The sequence below is a fragment of the Parambassis ranga genome, chromosome 7 (genome assembly GCF_900634625.1).
Source record: "Parambassis ranga chromosome 7, fParRan2.1, whole genome shotgun sequence".
Taxonomy (NCBI): Eukaryota; Metazoa; Chordata; class Actinopteri; family Ambassidae; genus Parambassis; species Parambassis ranga.
Genome location: NC_041028.1, coordinates 14,003,643 through 14,020,639, shown reverse-complemented (window position 1 = coordinate 14,020,639; position 16,997 = coordinate 14,003,643). Strand labels below are relative to the sequence as shown.

At 40.7% G+C, this 16,997-nt stretch overlaps 1 protein-coding gene across 1 annotated transcript in view; it reads left to right on the top strand.

Moving 5' to 3' along the window:
* plxna1a (plexin A1a) overlaps positions 1–16,997 on the top strand; it is a 194,522-nt gene that overhangs the window by 146,895 nt on the left and 30,630 nt on the right. Inside the window, exons 13-18 of the mRNA XM_028409537.1 lie at positions 1,307–1,458; positions 2,193–2,313; positions 2,789–2,925; positions 5,458–5,625; positions 12,597–12,690; positions 14,209–14,445. Coding sequence (XP_028265338.1) covers positions 1,307–1,458; positions 2,193–2,313; positions 2,789–2,925; positions 5,458–5,625; positions 12,597–12,690; positions 14,209–14,445 — 909 coding nt within the window. The remainder of the gene's footprint in view (positions 1–1,306; positions 1,459–2,192; positions 2,314–2,788; positions 2,926–5,457; positions 5,626–12,596; positions 12,691–14,208; positions 14,446–16,997) is intronic.

Here is a 16,997-nt window from a genome sequence, read left to right as displayed (position 1 = left end):
TTTTTTATTTTAGTGTTTATTAACATAATGAACCAGATAATACACAACCATCACCTTTGGAAAGGACTTCTTAAAGGATACTCTGCAGGTGATTGGATGAACCATCTGTCAGTCACTTAACCAACCAACCACTGATTAAGCAAAGAGGAAACACAACAAGTTTTTGACAGTCATGTTATGTCATGATTAGAAATGTTGCTGTTTTCGTCGTCACGTGTAAACCACTCCCACAAATGACACAGTGGTACATAACAGACATCTATAGAATAGAATAGAATAGAATAGAATAGAATAGAATAAAGTACTTTATTCATCCAAGCTGGAAAATTTCACTCTTGCAGCAGCAATATACAGGCACTAGAAAATCAACTCAACAAGCACTTGTTTTTTTAAACCTTGGACCATCTCATTGCCATTGAGCAAGGCATGTGCTCCAAAAACAAAGTGCAGAAGAGTCTTGTCCCCTGTCCTCCTTCGTTTAAACCTTTGGAATTAAATATCAACAACAAATTGTTCATCCCACTACTCCTCAGACTACTCCACACTTCTAAAATCCCTATTTGTCAAGCATTGCTGTCTGTGTTGTGTACTAATGATGCTACGTTCTCACCTCAGTCTGCTTTTGCACACTGCTCAGCCAAGCACAGCAGGAGAACAATGGCCATGGCCAATGGACAGATTACACATAATTACCTTGTGATGCTTGTTAGGGATTAGGTTTGTGTGTGCACGTCCACAACATCAACATTGTGCGCTCGTGTTTGTGACAACCACCGTCCATCAGTCACCATATTTGTTTTGTCACAGCACACCTGTCTCCGTTACGCGCCATAATCCGGCCAGATAAATCACATTATAGCCCGGCGACGCGTCTGAGCGTTAACACCGCCGCAGCCCCGTCGGTGAAGCCAAGCCACCGTAATAAGTTTCAATTAAAGCAGAGATGATGCCCGCTTGGTTCTGTATGTCAGTGTAACTTGTTTTTTTGCCCTCTCTTTATCTCATTTTCAGTGTTTTTCAAAGCCAAGAGGGTGATTTTTCTTCATTAAAACTTGAATCAACAGACATGGGCAATTTGCACGTGCTTGTGTGTACTGGGATCTCAGTGTGTGTTCATACAGTATGGTTAAGGGACCATTCTGACTTTTTGGTTGAACAAGGGTAACATATGAACACATTGATTCTTTATGTGAATCATAAAGTTAAAAAACATACATTTTTTTCTATTTCTTTTCTTGATTCTTGATTTTTTTGCCTTTTTTTTCATCCTTTCTGACACTTGTCCCCTGTCCTCTTCTTGGTCTAGTTATTCCCAGAGACTGGGCCACGTCAAGGCGGAACCAGGGTGACCATCCTAGGAGAAAACCTTGGTCTGCAGTTCAGAGACATCCAGATGGGCGTCAGGGTTGGGAGGGTCCCTTGTGTTCCCATCGAGGAGGAGTATGTGAGCGCCGAGAGGTAAGTTCAGAACAACAGAGCAGACATAAGCACACAGCAGGTCTCAGGTCTGAGAACAACAGCAAGTATAAGAAGCTTTCTCATCTTGACCAATCAAACACAAGATTAAATGTCAACCAGAACCGGTTTCTATGCAGACTGCAGATTCTGTTGCGGAAAAAAAAAACATAGTGACATCAGTTATTTTTGTGTGTGAGAGCCCCCCATTACTCTCTACATATGCTCTTTCCTTTATTTTGCTCATCCCTCCATCCTGACATTTACTCCTCTGCAGGGTCCTACACAGCTGAGGAATTGAGTTCACACAGATCAAACAATCTCTCTGTAGTGCAGTTAGTTGGGAAATGATGCATGTTGAGATAGAGGGCATCTCTATTCAAATATTACACACACATCAGTTATTCTGCGTGTTATTCCTGACATTGCTGCACCACTTCCACACCCGATCCTCCCATTTTTCTTCCTACTTTCGCTGCCTCTGTGACACAGATGGAGATCTGTTGTATGAGGTACTTTGCTGCCTACTGTGGTCACATGACAGACCCTTTACCTCCTCTTACTGACATAAACATGCAGTACAGGTGAAGAATGTGTTATTGGGAGCAAAAATGGTTGCATGATTTTTTTATGGGTTTATGCACATCCTTACAGTTTTGTAAATTTGTAAAGCTGCACCATCAATGTGACGTTATGTGCAATAAAGAAGCATGACTTTTTTGTCTGTCTGTCTACAGAATAGTGTGTCTGCTGAACGATGCTACCAGCTTCAGGGTCCAAGAAGCTCAGGTTGAAGTGTGTGTGAGAGACTGCGTCAATGACTACAGAGCCCTGTCGCCAAGGCCGTTCACCTTCGTGGTAAGGACACGTTCTTCATTGAGGATTCTATGAGGATTGTGATGAGTCAAAAGGGACAATGTCCTAACTGGAACATTTACAGTAACTAAGCACAGATTTTAATTTTAGAAGTATTTAGTTTTACTTGTAAACATGTTCTACATTTTCTACTTAGTTTCAATTCAGTGAGTGAGAGGGCAGAGTAAGAAACTTTTATGTTCAGTATATATCCGGCAGGTTTATATCATCATATATAACAGAGCTGTGACCTCCACCAGTGATGGGGAATAACTTGAAACTAGCAATAAAGTTCATGTAAACTCATCTGCCACCAAACCTGAGCTGCTGTGTGCTGGCCATACACAGCTGTATAATAAACATTAGCTTGTTAGCATGCTAACTACACATGTTTAACATTGTATCAGTTTTTTTTCATATTTTGTTGATAGTTTCAGTTCTTTTGTGTTTTAAACTTTTTTTCCTGTCCTGTTTCCAGACTCCATACTTCTCCCGTATCCAGCCGTCTCAGGGACCCATCTCTGGCGGCACTCGGGTCACCATCGAGGGCAGCTACCTAAACGCAGGCAGCTATGTGTCTGTCAGCATAGGACTACAGCCCTGCTACTTCAAAAGGTAGGAGGATTTTTTTATTTTGTTTTTTTTTTAAACCTAAATTAAAATAAAAATGATCCCCTGAGCAAAACAGAAAACATTGCTTTGAATAGAATGGGATTTAGATAAGAAAAAGACAAATAAGAAACATTTAAGGTAGTAAAAGCAATTCCTAATTACAACTGAAGGGACTTTAGATAAAGCAGGAAACAAGCTAAAGAAAATATGTGCATAAATAAGGTTTCGCTGTTTGAAGATTTCTTCATGTGTGTATTGCAAAATAAAAATGTCATTATCATAAAGATATTACATGCACATGTAAGCATGTAATCAGTGTGTCAGGTTAGGCTGTTTTGTGAGTGTGTGTGTGTGTGTGTGGGATCATGACTGTTTGTGTGTGTGTGTGTGTGCTTGTTGCACATCATCTCTTTGTCTGCACTCGTACAGGCTTTCCCTAATCTAGTGCATGAAAAAAAAAATCCAAACTATCACCACAGTTGCTTGCATGTCAAATGCATGGATTAGCCTCTCATAGCTAATCTCTATTGAAGTGAGCGTACGCTAGCTTTGATGTCACAGCAGTCATTTCTGTGCCGCAGCCTCCTCACAGTAATCCCACAGACTCCACTTCACCACAACTGTTCGCTCACCTCAACTCTGTCTTTATCTGTCACACCCTAACTGTGTGACTGTGTGACTGTGTTTGTGGCATCTTGTGAAGATTGCCGGGGCACGGGTTCTTTCTGAATGGGGTTGCTATGGTGACAGGCCAAAGGGACTTCAGAGGGTGGATATTGTAGATTCTCTATCTTTTCTTTTCTGTCTCTCCTGCTTTATGCATCTGCTGTGGTATGTAGAAACACAATAGCATGTGCAACGGTACATGAAAGTACACACACACACACACACACACACATACATACATTACTCTTGTGAAGTCATGTCCCAGAAAAGCAGCCACCACTCAACTGTGCTAAATACATATTAGATAATGTAGCTACTGGGGACTGCACTCAAGACTGCATTTCAAAATGTTATTTTGCCTGTGGGACCAGAAAGCATTGACACGCACACGCACAGGCACGCACGCACGCACACACACACACACGCACACACACACACACACACACACACACACACACACACACACACACACACACACACAGTTTCCATCCCTCCCTTTGTGTTTGTAACTGGTGGCCTTGATCCTTGTGAGTGCACCAGTAGGTCTAAACTTCATTAAACACGACTTTAAATCCCTGTTTTTGTTTTCACACCCTTCTCCACCAACATCCTACTTTTTATCTCAACTCACCCATTGTGTATTATATTTAACATTCAGGTGACATTTCTGTACTTTTCACTTCATTCCAGTTCTTCGTATGATTTTAAATAGAGCGACTCCAACGTACCTTTAGTAAAGAATTTAAATTGACCAGTAAATGGACACCAGCTTCAACTTTAGCATACTGCTGATCTGTTTTTAGTTGTAAATGTGGGAAGCTTTAATGCTGCAGTCTGCTAGGTCTGCAAAAAATTGCCAATCAAAGTCACCTGATGCATGACCTCATCAGACTTTACAAATGATTGATGGGCAGATCAAGGAACGTGTGGTGGCTGGGTGTCCACATATTTTTGTCCACTTCTTGTGTCTGAATATGGGCATCATAATCATCATAAATGGATTAGGGTGTGTACACATGATCTTGGAGCAGTCTGGTTTGTATTGGGATGAGACTGTATGGCATTAACAAATTACAATAAAAATCTTAGGGAAAAAAACAATCAGGGTGAAAAGTCAACAACTGAGTCTTCTATTGCGCAAACACATTTAAAAATGAATGGCGCACATCCATGACATTGCCTTCTTTGTGGTTTGGGACTCGTTTGTTTACATCTTCACCAGCCTCATCTAAATAATTCACATATAGCAAAGAGAGTGCAGCCACTTATCAATAACACAGGTAGTGTTACAGAGGTTACTTTCAATGTTTTGTATTAATTTATGGAAATCTGGAAATCAGAAATTGAACGTACTGAAGCATCACTGTTGTAGTCAGTGTGTGATTTGCTCATTTTAAATTCCCCTTCAAAATGCAGATTGCAGGACTTGACTACTTCATAAAGGCTGAAGTGATCTGGTCACATTATCTAATCAGATTAGCCAATTACAGCATGATTTAAACTGCATGAGATTAATTGGCTTCAGGGGACAAATATTGCCAATTACAAGAACGAGTCATTTGTTTTGTCTTCAGCTTGGACCCCAGTGCTAAAGTATTGCACTGACCTCTTTATCATAATCATTCGGTTGTTAGAGTGATTAGACTGCTTCTGAATGATTTATTTTCTTTAAACCATTTTAAAATTCTCTCCATGCTGTAGGCGTGTTTTCTCTTACTTAAAATACTTGAAAGAAAATGAATCTTTCTGGTCTTCCAGTGTAGGTTTAGAACTATTTCTTGTGTGTTTGAACATATTCAGTGCTTCATAAGTAAATGTTGCCCCCTTTGTATTGACCTTCTTGACTTTTTCCTTTGTGTGTCCATCCAGGAGGAACGCAAGAGAGATAGTGTGTGTTACACCAGCTGGATTCTCACCTGGCGGTACTTCAGTTTTTGTGGACATTGATGACGCTGAGCTCCGAAACCCAGAAGTCAAGTTTAACTACACTGAAGATCCCACTGTCCTGAAGATTGAACCTGACTGGAGCATCGCCAGGTAAAGCATGGTGCTGTGTAATCTTTGCATATTTGTGGGCCAAGTGACCAAAAAGTGAGAAGAGGGGGAATTGTTTCTCATAGGAATTCTGAGTGCAGGTTGTCTGAGGAAGAAATCAGACTTTGGACCTTGGCTCTCACTGTTTGTCATGCAGGACCATTAGCAGGGCAAATTTGAAGAAGACTTAAATGCCAGATGAGAGCTCTGACAGTGGGTTTAGAGGGAGGTAAATTGACGATGCCTCAGGAGATTTTTCATCTGGCTGAAGGAAGACGTTTTTAGTGGAGGAAATCAGCAGCAGCAGCAGCAGCCGCCGCCACTTGATTCATCCAAAAACAGGGGGAGTGTGATCTTGTCAGATTATACAGCCCATTAATTGTTTAGATGTGATTTGTGATTGATGAGGCAGCTAATACTGATCAGCTGATGACGCAGACGCTGTATAGTTCTCTGCCTGCAGCTGGTGCAGTTTTGATGCTTTCTGCTGCTTGTCACACAGCACTGTATATCACCAGCTAAATAAATAAAAACCCTCCACTAGTCAGCATTGAACATGACAGCGGCATCACTGGGGAGGACACACACAAGCAAACAGTTTCACATTAAAGTAGATTTACTGTCAGGGAGGGCAGATGTGCACTCATATTGGTCTTTATGATGGATACTTGGGTTAGAAGTGAAGAACCGAGCCCTTACCTTAGTGAATTTTCTGCAACCCCATTCAGACGAGAGTCTGCTTCTCTGAAGGAGGCTGGCTGATTATGGATTAATCAGAGATTTTTTTTTCACACCACCTGAGTGCTAATTACTAAATACACACTGATTACTGGCAAATGTTAGTCCATGGGTAATTCAATTCCAGCCTGGATCTTGGGCCTCTCACAGTAGGACAATTTACTTCTGATTGATCAATTCTTTTGCACAGGAGTAATGCAATTTTAGTTTTTTAATATAGAGTACCACAACAAGTAAACAAGTTGGTGTAAAGATGGAGGTATGCTGCTCATCCATGTAACTTAAGTTTAGGGTTAGTTTAATCTCGATGTGCAACATTTGTTCTTTTTCTTTCATGAGCCCTCATTGTGGGACTAATAAAGGTTTCAATTATTATTATTATTATTATTATTATTATTATTATTATTATTTTCTGAGAATCACAGCTACTTGGTTAGGTTTGAGGAAAAACCCACAGTTTTGGTTAAATAGAACAAAAATGTTTCCTTTCTTCCTCTGCTGTGATGAGCCCATCTAAAATCTGTTCCATGACAAGCAGCGACAGTGATGGCGAGAGTTTAATGAAGTATGAATTGAAACTGTTTGTGACAGTTTGACACCACTGTACCGCGTCTAGGCGTATGTCATTATAGCCACTTGAAGATGGAATGCTGGCAGCTAACTATAACACTGAGCTCTGTGGCTTGTTATTCTATGAGCGGACGTTATGGCGGAGCCATCTAAGAAACTAAAAAGGATTTTTTTCTAAGGAAATAATGAGTAGAAAGCAATCAAGTAAGCAATCAAAAGCCTAAAACTCATTGGCAGGAGCTGAGAGAGGAAAGGGTATGCAAGCCTGATGTTGGCGTGGCCTTGTTGCTGTTAGATTAGTAAGGGGTAAATTGCTTAGCTTCTATGTCATGTTTTTTGAACTTACTTCAAAAGAAGCCAAGCAATTCAAGTCATGAAGCTGTTTAGCCAGCATGAAATCCTGTTTCATACTTATCATGATTATCTGTGGACATATTTGTTGCCAAGATGTGCCAGTTCCTTTTCCATCACATGTAAATAAATACACATGCTGCAACAAGTATCTACAACGGTGGCACTGCACCTCCCAAATGTAGGCGGAGCCCAAAAGCAATTTTCAATTAAACTTCATTGTGTTGCATTTATTTATCTAGAATGTCAAAACAGGCAGCCATCCTGCTCCGCTTCCCGCCCTCCTGTTCCCTTCTTCCATTCTGTGTTCCTCCCTTCCCTGTTGTTATTCATCAGCAGATTGCAGGAGATAGATGCAGAGCTTGTTAGAGAAAAGTGTTGATGAATCCTGCCCAGTTCCCTTTTACCCAGTAGGCCTGGCCAAAAAGCAGCTGAGGTCCAATCACTGCCCTGCCCACCTCCTGTGAGAGTGTTTTTTTTGTGTGTGGGGGAAGCAGAAATCTTGGGGGGGGACCTACTTCAGGAAGCTCACTCAGAGGAGATGATCCCAAATAAAAAAAAGATACATGCATGCACAGCCAGACACACACACAAACACCCTGCTGATTCCCAGAGTCCCTGATGTTTGGCCCCAGAACCCTCCTCCATCTGGTTCAGAACACCACAAAACAACTCACACACCTCGCAAACAGCAACCCAACCAGAATAAACAACAAAGTGGGAGCTTTTGGCTGTTTCATTTCAGCCAGTGCTCTTTGTCACTTGTTGGTTCAGGTAGAAAATATAATATATGATATTGTATTGGTTCATATCGCGGTGCATTGTCATCGTGCTTTGGGTATGAGAGCAAGAGTGGATGAAAGAGAGAGGAACAGAGGAGGGGTGGAGAGAGATAGTGCATCATCATTGTGCTTGGCTGATGACAGAAAGAAGACGGAACACTTCAAAAATAAATCAATGACGAGTGCTCATCTGGGATTCTGAGGAAAGATATTTGGGCAGTGGTGGAGGTTAGAGAAGCAATTTTGGAAGAAAATACCCAAATCTTCTCCCAAACAGACTGGGTAAATACGGCAGATGGGTATGAGGCTTGCCTCTCCTTCTGCAAATACTGCCAAGGTGCCCTTAAGCAAAGTATTGAATAGCACTAGCTCTCTACAGCTGCTTAATGGTAACCATTAGACAACAAGTCTAAATATAGGACAACAGGCAATTTACACAATGTCCCATGGTAAACTTAACACATGCATTTAATTACAAGCATTAAGAAAGTAAAGTTTATCCACACCACACAGAATGATGTGATCAAATTTTTTCCACTGCAGGAACTGAGGGCAGGAATGGCCCCCAGTCATCCTCAGAAACAACATTACAGTCTGGAATGGTTGTCATTCATCAACAGCTTCAATTATGCATGTTTAAGTTCACCAAAGTTTAACTGGCAGTGAGGGATTCACAGGGATTATTCCACTGCTGCAAGCAAATCCAACAATTTCTGTGATTCCACTGAAAATAATGAATTTTGCCTGCAGATTTCGAGGCTTTAAATGATTATCGATGTGACCGAGCCGTATGTGTGCGAGCGTTTCATTAATGTTTGGCAATATTCAGTGAAGTTTTTCTGTGTGTCAACTTACAATTGAGCTTTTAAGCATCTTCTACTGCAGACAAAAAAAATAAAAATGTATCCAAAGCACTTGATAGTCAGTAAAGAAGAGGATTAGACCAAATACAGGGTGAGTAAAACCTGTTAAAGAGAGGGCAGAGAGAGCAGGCAGACAGAAACACTAACAAGTGCTTGGATTTCCCCAGCTATCCCTGGGTGTTTATTCTGATTGTCTTGTTGTCTGTTCCCTGAAGCATGTACCTGAGCTAAAAAGACTCACTTAGACAAAGAGAGGAGCAACAGGGACACAGGGACTCAGTACAAATATACATCAAGATACGGGGGGAGAGGGGGGGGAGGAGGACAGCTGGTGTTAGTCTGTGTGCTTCTACGATGCCTCTCTGGCAATAATAGGAACATCTAATTAAAAATCAGTTCATTTGTTAATCTGCTTCTCGTTCCCTTGTCTTGACGCACACAAAAATTAATCAGTATTAAAACTTGAAAAACGTTAACATTATTTTTATAACATCATGGCAGACTTCCATTTGCTTAAGCTCTTGAAAATAACTGTGTAGGTGTCATGATTACAAAAACAACAACGACATTAAGATAACTGACAGTAGTGAATAACGCAGTGTGTGGATATCTCACAGCCAGGTCACGACTCATTGCCATGGTAGCCGAAACAAAAACGGCAGGGAAGCTTGTTGCAGACAGGAGAATATTGTACAAGTTTAACCCTCCTAAAAAGGAGACAGAAATTGACATGCGCTGTTCAAACTACCGTAGCTTTGGTTATGTTCGCACTATTGAAAAAATCTCAACGGATTCTGAAAGCTGAGAAACAGCACTTTCGAAAGCTATTACATTAATTACGGTAATGACCAAATTGTGTGTGTGCCAGGGGCGGGAGTTTTGTGGTAAAATAGTTTGAGTTTATTTTTTGTAATCTCTTGTTGTCTTGTCTAGTCTTGTTGATTTGATGAAAAAGTTGTTATTACACATTTTTCTGAGCATTTATAACATAATAGTAAATATGTACCAGCGAACAACCAAAGAAAATTTCTGACAGAATCCCTAAAAAAATAGACGAACTGTTATAATTATAGTAGTGAGAGGGTTAAACATTGGTGGAATCTGTCTGTATTGACCTAAAACATTGACAATGGACACTGGACACAAACCTCAGCTCATATTCAGTGTTTTGTTTACATGTGATAACATGGTTGAATACTGCACTTAAATATATGTGAGCTGTCACAATACATCTCAAAGACTTGATGTCTCCCATAACAATCACATAAAGAATGAGATCACTGCCAGTGGAACAACAAAGACCGAAGCCTTTTATCTACCATCAATGCAAGAGATGGTCCGTCTACCTTTATCATTTACTCCCCGAGCCACCCTATCATTACTTGCTATTATAAGCCTTGCTGCATTACAGTGAGAGATGGATGTCTACTGTTAGCCGGCCAGATATTAAGATGTACGGTGTGTGTTTGCTTTCACCATATCATTTGCTCTGATGCTGTTGTTTGTACAAGTCATTTTGGATAAATGTCAGATTAATGTCCGCTGCCGTATGAAAACATACCTGCTGTAGTTCAGTGAAGTGCAGTAACCCCGTCCTTGTGTGGTGGAGGGTCACGGCTTGCCCACACCCTGCAGATATGTCACCTCATCACGCAGAGATCCCAAGAACATCCACTGATTTATAGCAGCTACTCAGACTGGAAAGTCCTTCCTTATCATGCAGGATGCTGCACTATAGCAACATGATTGGTGCAGTGATGGAGAGAATTGTCAGCTCCAGCCATCACATCATAATCCTCCAATTTAGAAGCAGTGGGTCATTGATGCAGTCACTGCTCATCCATTTGTGGCTGCAAAAAGCTAATAGTGATGAAAATACTATTGGATACTTTATCTGGCAGATCCATCGCTTACACGTGTAGGCAACACAGCCAATCTTACAGGACAGATAAGGCATTTGGAAATAAAGTTTAATACATCCAGCTACTGTAGAGAGTTTGCAAAGATGATTGGTCAACAAAAGGTCAAAGAAAGTGACTATTTTTGACAATATAGTATATCGAAATGGTAAGCAGTAGCAATGAAGCCACAGTGAGAAGATATGCCAGCTGCAAAGGGACTAAATCTCAAAAACGTTTGTCTTTAAGGTGTAGATAAGGGATGCAGCACCCTGGCTCAGGGATTTTTGTGCAGGGAATTAAGGGCATTACATCCAGGATCCACCCTTACAAGACATCTGCAGAGAGATTTTCAGGGAGATCTTACTGTTGGTGCTGGCCATTCAAACTACTGACTTCACTGAGAGTTTTCTAAAAATGCTCCAGCGTCCAGTTTGAAGTAACAGAGCAATGCTGCACATTGCTTATGACTTCTTCCAAATCCACTGTTTTATCCCAGCCTTATATTTCAGACAGCAGTGATGGAAACTATACAGCACAGCCTTCCCCTCCAGGCAATGAGAAACCTGCAGAAAGACACATGATAGGGAATCGTATAAACTATATTTCTCAGTGGCACAGATAGCCTAGCAGCAGTGATCTTCTAGGAGAGGGCTTCAGAGGCTGGAACTAGTTCTGTAAAACAAGAAGAGAAGGTATAAGATATTTTCAGGTAAACCTCATAAATCCAGTTTTAAGTGCAGCAGTGAAAAGGAAAAACTCCATTGTCTCTACAAGTGGCAAGAGTCTGCTGAATGATGAAGATTTTGTTTTCTCTGAGCTCTGCGGTTCCCTCTCAGGGCTAGTAATGTTGAGTTGTTAGAGGACATGAAGAAGGAAACAAGTCCACCAGTCATTTTTAACACTAACAAAAATTGCTTTAGAATAATATTTTGCAGAGATTTGCATCATAAATTTCAGAAAACATTCTTAAATACTTGTTTCTACAGCTAAAGGGGGCTGCCTCCGCACACTGCTCTGTGACAAAACGAGGTTTGGGGCTGCGGCCAAGTTGTGGCAATGTGATTTACTTTATTCAGTCCACTGACCTTGACCAGCTCAAGGCAAACACATTTACTGTAGATAGAGATGTAGAATGCTCCGCTTGCTTTCTCCCTCTTCTCTTTCACTTCCTTATCTGTCAGCATTTAACTACAGTATCACAAATATAAACTTGATGGAGTTAAATGGTCGCTAATCAGTCTGCCTTTGCCAGTTATTCGGTGTGTCTGTAAATGTTGACTTTCTACCTGTTTGTTATGTTCTTCAGCACAATATCCAGGGCTTAGTCCCTAGTATTCAGTTGGATGTACCAACATTTGTACCAAGCACACACACACACACCCTTAAGTGGCCTGTGGGTTCCTCCAGCAGTAAAGACACACTACAAAAAACAATGCTCAGAAACAGCTTGAAGACACAACATGTGAGTTTGTTGTCCGGCTTTCAAACTCTGCAGGTTTTAAATTTGATCAAGCATCTGCAGGATACACAGGAACAAGCTGGATCCATGTAGGCCCCAGGAAACTCCCAGAGATCCGATGTTTCTGGGAACATTTATCACCCCTTCTCTTTCAGGTGCACTCTGCAGGTACATTTGTACCAGCCGTGGGACAGCTGCTCTACTTTCCTCAGACTGTGCCGCCTCTACAACCTGATTCCAACAGAGGATGATTTGCACTACTCAAATTTGGCCAGTCTTGAAGTTTTGTTTATTTCACTCTCTTTTGCAGTGGTGGCACTCTGCTGACAGTGAGTGGGACCAACCTCGCCACCATCCGGGAGCCAAAGATTAGGGCCAAGTATGGGCAGGCTGAATCCTTTCATGTGAGTACACATATGTGTTTAATCTGACACCTAGGAATGCAGTATACATTAATCCAGATTACACATACATTTACAAACATATTAGACAGCCTCCTACACACAGCCGAGTGCATCACGTCCTAAAGGTGGCAGACAGTCTGTCTGTGTGTGTGTGCTCACGTCTCCTCTTTCTACAGCTACAGCTTTAGACATATAACGCTGCCTCAGGCCATATAACTTTTCAAATGTCAGCACACCACAGGAGTGTTTGTGTCACAAAAAGAAGACACAACATGAGAGGCTGTGTGAGTGTGTGTGTGAGAGAGAGAGAGAGAGAGAGAGCCCAGAAAATGTTTTCAGGGAAAACATTTGAAGAGTTTCATCAGTTCTATAGATAATGTTCACAAAGCGTTCCAATGATTGTCACTAGGAGATGAAGCTCTGTGGTTGTCAGGGTTAAGAACTGAACTTCAAACAACACAGAGGCACTTCAACCTGCAGATAAAGCTGTCATTTACTGAGGTAAACAGCTTCCACGGTGCATCCCACACAGCCCTTTATCAAAGTGCTGCTTTGCACTTAAAGGGCCATGTCCATGTTTTTTAATAGTTGACACCTACACCTACTGTTGATGGTCCACTCTGCTAAACATATATTTATTCAACATCCACACACCACTTTGACTTTAGGATTGAATTTGTCAATGGAAAGATACATATTAGGTTTTTAATATTTTTGTGTTCTTTTGAAAACCACACATTGATATCTTTAAATTTTCATCTCTAAACTTTGGTCTCAATTTAACATTTTCAACATTTCACTAAAGATTAAAGAGAAGAGACCAACAATAACAGATTTGTGCACTAGAGCTAGTAAATATCATTCAGCCAATTTATTAGGTCCAGGTTTATGTGTTCATTAACATAAAATCTTTATGTATTTATGCTGAGATTTTACCCAGCGGATCCCAAATGCAGCCAAAGGGCCACAAGGTGACAGTTTATTACAAAACAGTCTGGCGTGTAGATGAGAGGAGACTGGATGCTGGGATTAGATGCTGGGTTAGTCAAGATGGACAAGGGGTCCTAAAATGGTGTACCTAATACCTCAGTGAGCAAGGAGAACTGTGTAACACTTACCTTTGTAGTAAATGGTCTTAAGCAAGCACAAAAATCATTGCCGTGGTCCTCTGAGCTGCCCTGTAATTTGCTCCAAACATGGCCGTGACATCATGTATTCATGTATTCTACAAAGCAATGATGTAAATACTCTCAGGTACAGGCAAAAGCACAGAGCACATTGCACATTATTAACAGCTGATCATAAATTTGCAACCAATTTACATTTCCAATAGGTCTAACAGCATTGTAGTTTCACAGGGCACTGACTTACAAACCAGGATGGGTTATTATACCATCAGATCCATTCTGGGCAAAAAATTATGGTCCTTGGTATTTTTAAAAGCAGTTTTTAATCAAAGGAATTTGCCAAAGTCAGGTCACAGAAGCCTTTAAGTCTTCCTTGTGGTTTCTCTTTCAGAACTGCACAGTGTATAACAACTCAGTCATGGTGTGCCTCGCTCCGTCGGTGGCGGACTCGGAGCTGGGTTTCTCAGACACAGGCACCGGCCCGGACGAGATAGGCTTCTACATGGACAACGTGAATGCACTGGTGGTGGTCAACGAGACATTCAGCTACTACCCTGACCCTGTGTTTGAACCGCTGAGTCCCTCTGGGGTGCTGGAACTCAAACCCACATCGCCACTTATTCTTAAGGTCAGAAAGGCACAAAACACAACAAAGCACACACCTTGCTGCCTGTGCATTTCACTCTCTTCAGCGCTTTTTATCTTGCAAACAGGACTGAATAGGAGTGTTAACCTGTCAGGGTTATGATCCACAATGCAGCTGTGAGCATAAAGACTTTCAAGGGCACATTTTGTTTGCCTTTAAACAGCATACCCAGTTTGTTGAATGTCACAAGGCTAATATATATATATATATATATATATTACAGTTACAGTTACATTAGAATAACTGAGTAAATGAAATGAGTAAATGAAAATAAAAAAAAAACATGAATGGCACATCATTAACTCCTATCGATGTGATCACATCACACTCACTTCATCATTAGTCAAGGAAGTTAATTACTTTATACATTGATTAACTGGCACTGGGTTCCATATGTTCCTGTTGCTGTGTGACCTCATGGCAGGAGGAAGGACAACAGGCCTAAGTAATGAACTGAAAAAAAAAATGGAAATGAGACACAAATAAATGTTCGTCATTAATGTAGTACCAATCGTAAAGTGATGCTGTTTCTTAGGAGAGTTCATCAATACCTAATGAAACTAAAACGTTTGCACCATCAAGAAAAGCCACAATGAGTTAATTCTGTCGTAATCATGAATTCATCATCATCAGTTATCTTTTCATTGATCCCTGTCCAGTTAAGGTAAGGATATGCTCAGCAGCAGCAAAAAGGTGTCGACCAAATAAAGCATTTAGTGTAACTATGAATGAACATCATATAAAACTATTCAATCATTTATCATGAAATATCATTCATTAATTCATGACCTCATTATGATTAAAGTATATAATTTGCACCTTTATTTTAAAGTGTTACTGCTCTCTCAGTGCATGGTGGTATCTTGTGCTACATCAACATGTTGAGTCAATCAATGCACATTTATGTCACTCATAGTTCCTCTTGTGCTGGGAACCTACCGTGAAGTAAGAACCTAAAATCGAACTCTAATTGTGGCACAGTTCTCAGTTCCTGCAGTGCAGACATATGAGTAAATGGATCAAAAAGTTTCTACAACTTGCAGTCTGAACGTGCCTATTAATGAATACAAGGAAATCTGGCTGAGTTGTTGAAAAACTACATACATATCATGCTAAATGTTTAAGGTGACAGCTTCCTCACCCAAGTGTGTGTTAATATATGATGATATTTACACCACGGAAAAGTAATTCCATAACGAAGCATGTGTCTGCTCTGCATCCCAGTTAGACAGCAAACAGTCATGTCAAAGTAGCATGGCTAATTTTTATGCAATAAAGGCTCTCTTACTCTTCTTCACAAAGTGTAGCTGTATGTGTTCTGCAGCTTTCTGCGCAGGATTCCAAAGCCTTACAGGTCGAGCTTCAGTTGCCTTATATATAAAAAAGACATGATTGCTTTAAAACTCTGAAAGTTTACCAATATATTTGAATCTAAAAGTTGTTGATTTTTAACAGAATGTTGATCCTGAGCGGCCTCACAGAACCCGTGGTAGATGGATGATTTTTTGTCTCCCAAGGTTTTTCTGCTTTCAGACTGACTATAAGAGCCTCACACATATTCAGCCCATCTAGTATTAATAATAGCAAAGCCTACTCAGACCACCACACACAAAAACACTTTTTTTTTCTATACAAGATAGAAAATGTGTTTGCAAGGTCTCTCGGAGGAGGAAAAAAAAACTCACAGATTCATAATTGAAAGCTGAAAGCAAATGTCCGCACCTTCCAAGGCAAATTTTCGTCCTTCACTAACGAACAGCAACTTCTTTGACTGCAGCCTCCAGCCCTCTTAAATAACAGTCCTTTCAATTTGTGTAATTAATTTCTAGTGCTAGGAGGGCAGCAGTATAGAAGCACACAGGCCTAACGGTCCAAGAGAGAGAGAGAGACTTGGATTATATTGGTTTTCATTTTCATTAAGAGTGATTGGACATAACTATGTGAAATTCATTTGCAATTTCTGAGCCGTGCGTATGTGACGTATTATCTCACCTGAAATGTTTAGTCGAAGAGTGACTGAGGGTGAATTAATGTGGCTGTTTTGAAGGGGGAACATATGTATGGTAATGCGAATATGAAATGAAATAACCAGCGGATTAGTGTCTAGAAATAACTAAACGAGGTATAAACAAAATTTCCTAAGTGTGAATATAAATCAGTGCGCTCAGGTTTTTATGGAGTGTGCGCTTCACACGATAAAGAGACAATATAAAAATTCATTTCTTTTAGATCAGTGTCGCATGGATGTGCTACATTTGCATTGAATCGCATTGCTTTTATCTCCTGCTAGAATTCACCCTGACTATCTCTTATGTCATCACAGAGACCGTGTTACGCCGCTTATTTCCATGAAGAGATTGAAAGCAGCGTAACCGTCGTAATTTATTTCTTAAATGATAATTTATTAGCAAAGAGCCTCTCGGTAATTGCCAAATCTCCTGCTTGGCTTGTTGGTGGAACTGCCTACCCACTGGAAGCGCTGATGAGATGGACAAAAAAAAAATGCAATTTGGCGAGATGGGATGCGGGGGTAG